General features: G+C 42.6%; 1 protein-coding gene across 1 annotated transcript in view; it reads left to right on the forward strand.

Annotated features, from left to right (window-relative positions):
• Window positions 1-3669, forward strand: part of TMED8 (transmembrane emp24 protein transport domain containing 8) — a gene marked incomplete at its 5' end in the record, with an annotated part of 5784 nt that overhangs the window by 254 nt on the left and 1861 nt on the right. Inside the window, 2 exons of the mRNA XM_009878756.1 lie at window positions 2343-2472; window positions 3418-3556. Coding sequence (XP_009877058.1) covers window positions 2343-2472; window positions 3418-3556 — 269 coding nt within the window. The remainder of the gene's footprint in view (window positions 1-2342; window positions 2473-3417; window positions 3557-3669) is intronic.

Below are 3669 nucleotides of genomic sequence, written 5' to 3' on the forward strand. Positions count from 1 at the left end.
GGAAATTTTTTCTATCCTGTCTGAAGGATACCTTAACAATTAAGAATTCCCACTTTGCTGTCTATAATTCTGGTGGAAGAACACACTTTTTACTGTCATCTAGACTATGTTTTGTTTTTTTCTTCACCCTTTTTCTGTGTCACCCCTTTGTTAATGCTGTTGGTTGACCCTGTTATCAGATGTTCGGCTTGTTGTTATCTGTTGGGCAATGTGGTGCTTGTGGCCGAGTCATTGCGTCGGTTACAAGCACCAATACCGTATGCAGTGGAGTTTTGCGTACCATCGTACACTTGTTGCACAGGGTACGGTTTCAGAAATATGTGCGTTAATTGCATCAGACAGTAGACAAACCACAACCTTGTTGAAGAGGAGGAAGAAAAATTCTGGCAAAAAAACCCCAACAACAAAAACCCCTAACCAAACAAAAACTCAAAACCAACAAACCACACTACTTACTTAAACAGCAGTTTACTGTCTTGGCTTGATGATAATGACATCTGTATCAGCCTTCTTGACTCTAAACATCTATTATTCCTTCTCTTTATTATGTTTTTTAATATTGTTTTGGAAGAGATTAGTATGGACTCTGAGAAAAATGGCCAAATTATATGCTGGCTACTTGTGGATGTTGCCTGATAAATTTGTCTAAATTAGATCTCCTCTGAAAGGGATGGAGGTGATCCAGGAAGGTTATGTGAGGAGGAATCAGCTGAACTCTGTCTTTGTAAATCTGGTTATCAAGCTCTTGTAGCTCTTCCTAATCTTTCAGTGAGACTTGGGCTTCAGTGGTATCCAGAGGTAAAAATTCCCAAACTGTTAGCTCCTATGTTGATGGAGAGCTTTTTAAGTTGATATGTGCACCCGTGGCCGCAGGTGACCTTCTAGAAGCAAATGAGCTGGAAAACAATGGCATAAAAGTCCAAATTTGCCCTGGAATGCCAGAGAAAATGCTATGGATCACCATGAGAGTTCTTCCTCTGAAAAACTATCCCCTCTGCGTATCCCATCTTTTTCTTGTATTGTCCATCTGTTGCCATTTGGTGTACACTGGTATTCAGTTCATTTGAGTTGTTCCTACAGACCTATCAAGCCATTTCTAGAAAAGGAAATCACACTGTTGAGAGAATTTAAGTAAGAATTGCTTTATTTCTGGATAAAATCCATACCCCCACATAAGTAGAGATTTAGAAACAAAAGCCACATTGGCCCTGTTGTGGTCTTCTCTATGGGTGCAGCAAGGAATGTGTCCAAGCTGAGCTGTGTATGGAGTTCTTTTCAATTTTTTTTAAACTATTTCGCACTATACTGATAATCTGCTCCCTTGCTAATGAGAATATTTCTCATTTCTGAAAGTGACGTTTGAAGAAATGCCCATATTTCCCATTACCTACTGTGTTCTCGTGTTTCTAATCCATTAGACCAAAGCAGTTGACATTGGTTTTATAGTGCTGTGAGAAGGCTTTGCTTTTCAAAAGCACAACTGTTTCTATTCTTATTGTAGACTAGGTTGCTTCTCATGGAAGTTTCACATGGTAACTGAGAATATGACAGAGGAGACTCTTCTGGCATCCACCTGAGTTCACTTTTTCCAGCTATAGAAATTTTTCTACATAGAATTTAGAAGAAAACCTTCAACAAAGTATGAATGCCAAAGATGTTTCCTTTCTTGCCCGTTCTTTTCCTGCTATGTATATTTCTTTTTGTTGGAACGTTTATCTCTTTTCACAGTGCAGTATTTGGACCTCCTTGCTATTATCATGCTGCTGTTGTACATATGTCTTAGGGCATGCTTGTCTGTGTGGCATATTTGAATGTGGCAGAGACACACCCGGGTGCTCCCTGTATCCCCTGGGATTGCTAACACGAAAGGCATAACGGGCCACTTAAATAGAGGACATTGTCAGGATGGCTGTCAAAACTGTTTTGAATCCTTTCACTGATCCAGTTGACCTCTGATGGAATATGCAGGTGTCATGTAGTAGATGGCATAAAAGTCACCATCCTGTCTTGAGCAAAAACACTTGCTACTGATTTCTGCACTTAGTACAGTGTTGGTGAGCTAGCACGTTGTTGGGTGAGTGCAGCAAATTCCTGCCAACTGAAGGGTGGTAAGTATGGAGTATTTACAACTGAAGTTCCTCACTCTGGTTCACACTGAACATAGTCACGTGGAGATGAGGGCAGGAGTGGGATGCAGGGCACTCTGTGCAGTTGGCACATGCTGACCACAGAAGCTTGTTTGCTTCAGTCCATTTGAATTTGAGTTCCAGAACAGAGTGAATTCTCTGCTGGCTGTGCCCTGGGTGCAAGTGCTGAATTCCAGTGCTCCCTTGCTCCAAAAGGTCACAGATTGGGTCACCCTTGAGTGTGCTTGCAACAGAGGATTCGAAGCAAGAAGCTGGCACTTTGGAGGACCAGAAAGGGGCTGAACTAGGAGAGAAGGTGCCCGATCAAATCCAGTCCCTCAAAGAGGTAGGTGGCTCTTTCTTATGTCTGAAAGCAAGGATAGAGGTGCAGCGATAGTTCTTCCACCCTACTGCTGTGCTTAGGGCTGTGGGACTGAGGCTTTAAGGATTTTGTTAAGACAAAAATAGTATTAACATAGATTCAGTTGTACTTTTTTTCTGTACAGTAGTGGGAGGTAAATGTTACTGGTCTGATTTGCACAATCCCTCTTGTGTCTTTGGCTAGTCCTCATTTACTTGCAGTTTTTGGCTCACTAAGGATTCAAGGTTATTCTCACCTCTGCCTCTTGTCTGGGGCTTTTGGGAATTCCCTTCTTGCAGATTTATAGAAGATAGAACTGAAAGTGACTCTGTCAACTTTTATTTCTTTTGGTGAGCAGCCAATTTGCTTGCATTACAGATATGGTCAAGAAAACCTGTGCAAGCAGCACCCAGCTCAGAAGCTGTGAGTTTGCATATGTGAGACCAGAGGGCTGGCCCTAGTAAACCAGATGGACTTTTAATTAGGATGCAGCAAATGACAGTTTGATTGTGGCTCTAGTCTAGGTGCACACAATGCTGAAAGACTCTCCATAGAGAGAATCATGTATTGGGAATTCTTTGAAGTCAGCTCAATCTGTAAGGATGTTGTTTTGTGGAGAGCTGACAAGTAACTCTGAGGCAGATGCAAAGATGTTCCTGCCCAGGGACTCCTGTGGAAGCCAAAGGGTGTGTAATTTGTGAGAGTAGTGCATAGTTTGACTTCAAAGTTCGTGACTTCAGTACTGTGAAGAAAATAATGCAGAGAGGTGTCTTGGAGCCAGCCAGCTCTTTTTAACTAATAAGAGCTTCTGTAGGGTCTGACTTGGCTTCGGAAAGATGCACGAATTACAAGTGAGTTGTTTTAAATCCAGCTGGGGACTTCCTCACCCTGATGGTCTTTGTGACAATGCTTCTTATGTGCTTTGCGCAGGAATCTGTTGTCCGGCTAACCAACTACCATGTGCAAGGAACAGGGGATATCGTCATGATTCAGTCAGATCATACTGGTGCTGTGGATATCCTTTCAGCTGAGCTGGAGACTGCAGACCTCCTTGGGGAGCAGAGGAAAGGTGAGTCCTGAAAGAAAAAACACTTGTTAGGGCCACTTTTTAAGTGGCTGCCCTGGCTAGAGAAGAGCAGAGGCTGTCCTGAAGACACTGCTAATTTCTGCTGGGAGGTTGGG

This window comes from Apaloderma vittatum, unplaced genomic scaffold (genome assembly GCF_000703405.1).
Source record: "Apaloderma vittatum isolate BGI_N311 unplaced genomic scaffold, ASM70340v1 scaffold42261, whole genome shotgun sequence".
Taxonomy (NCBI): Eukaryota; Metazoa; Chordata; class Aves; order Trogoniformes; family Trogonidae; genus Apaloderma; species Apaloderma vittatum.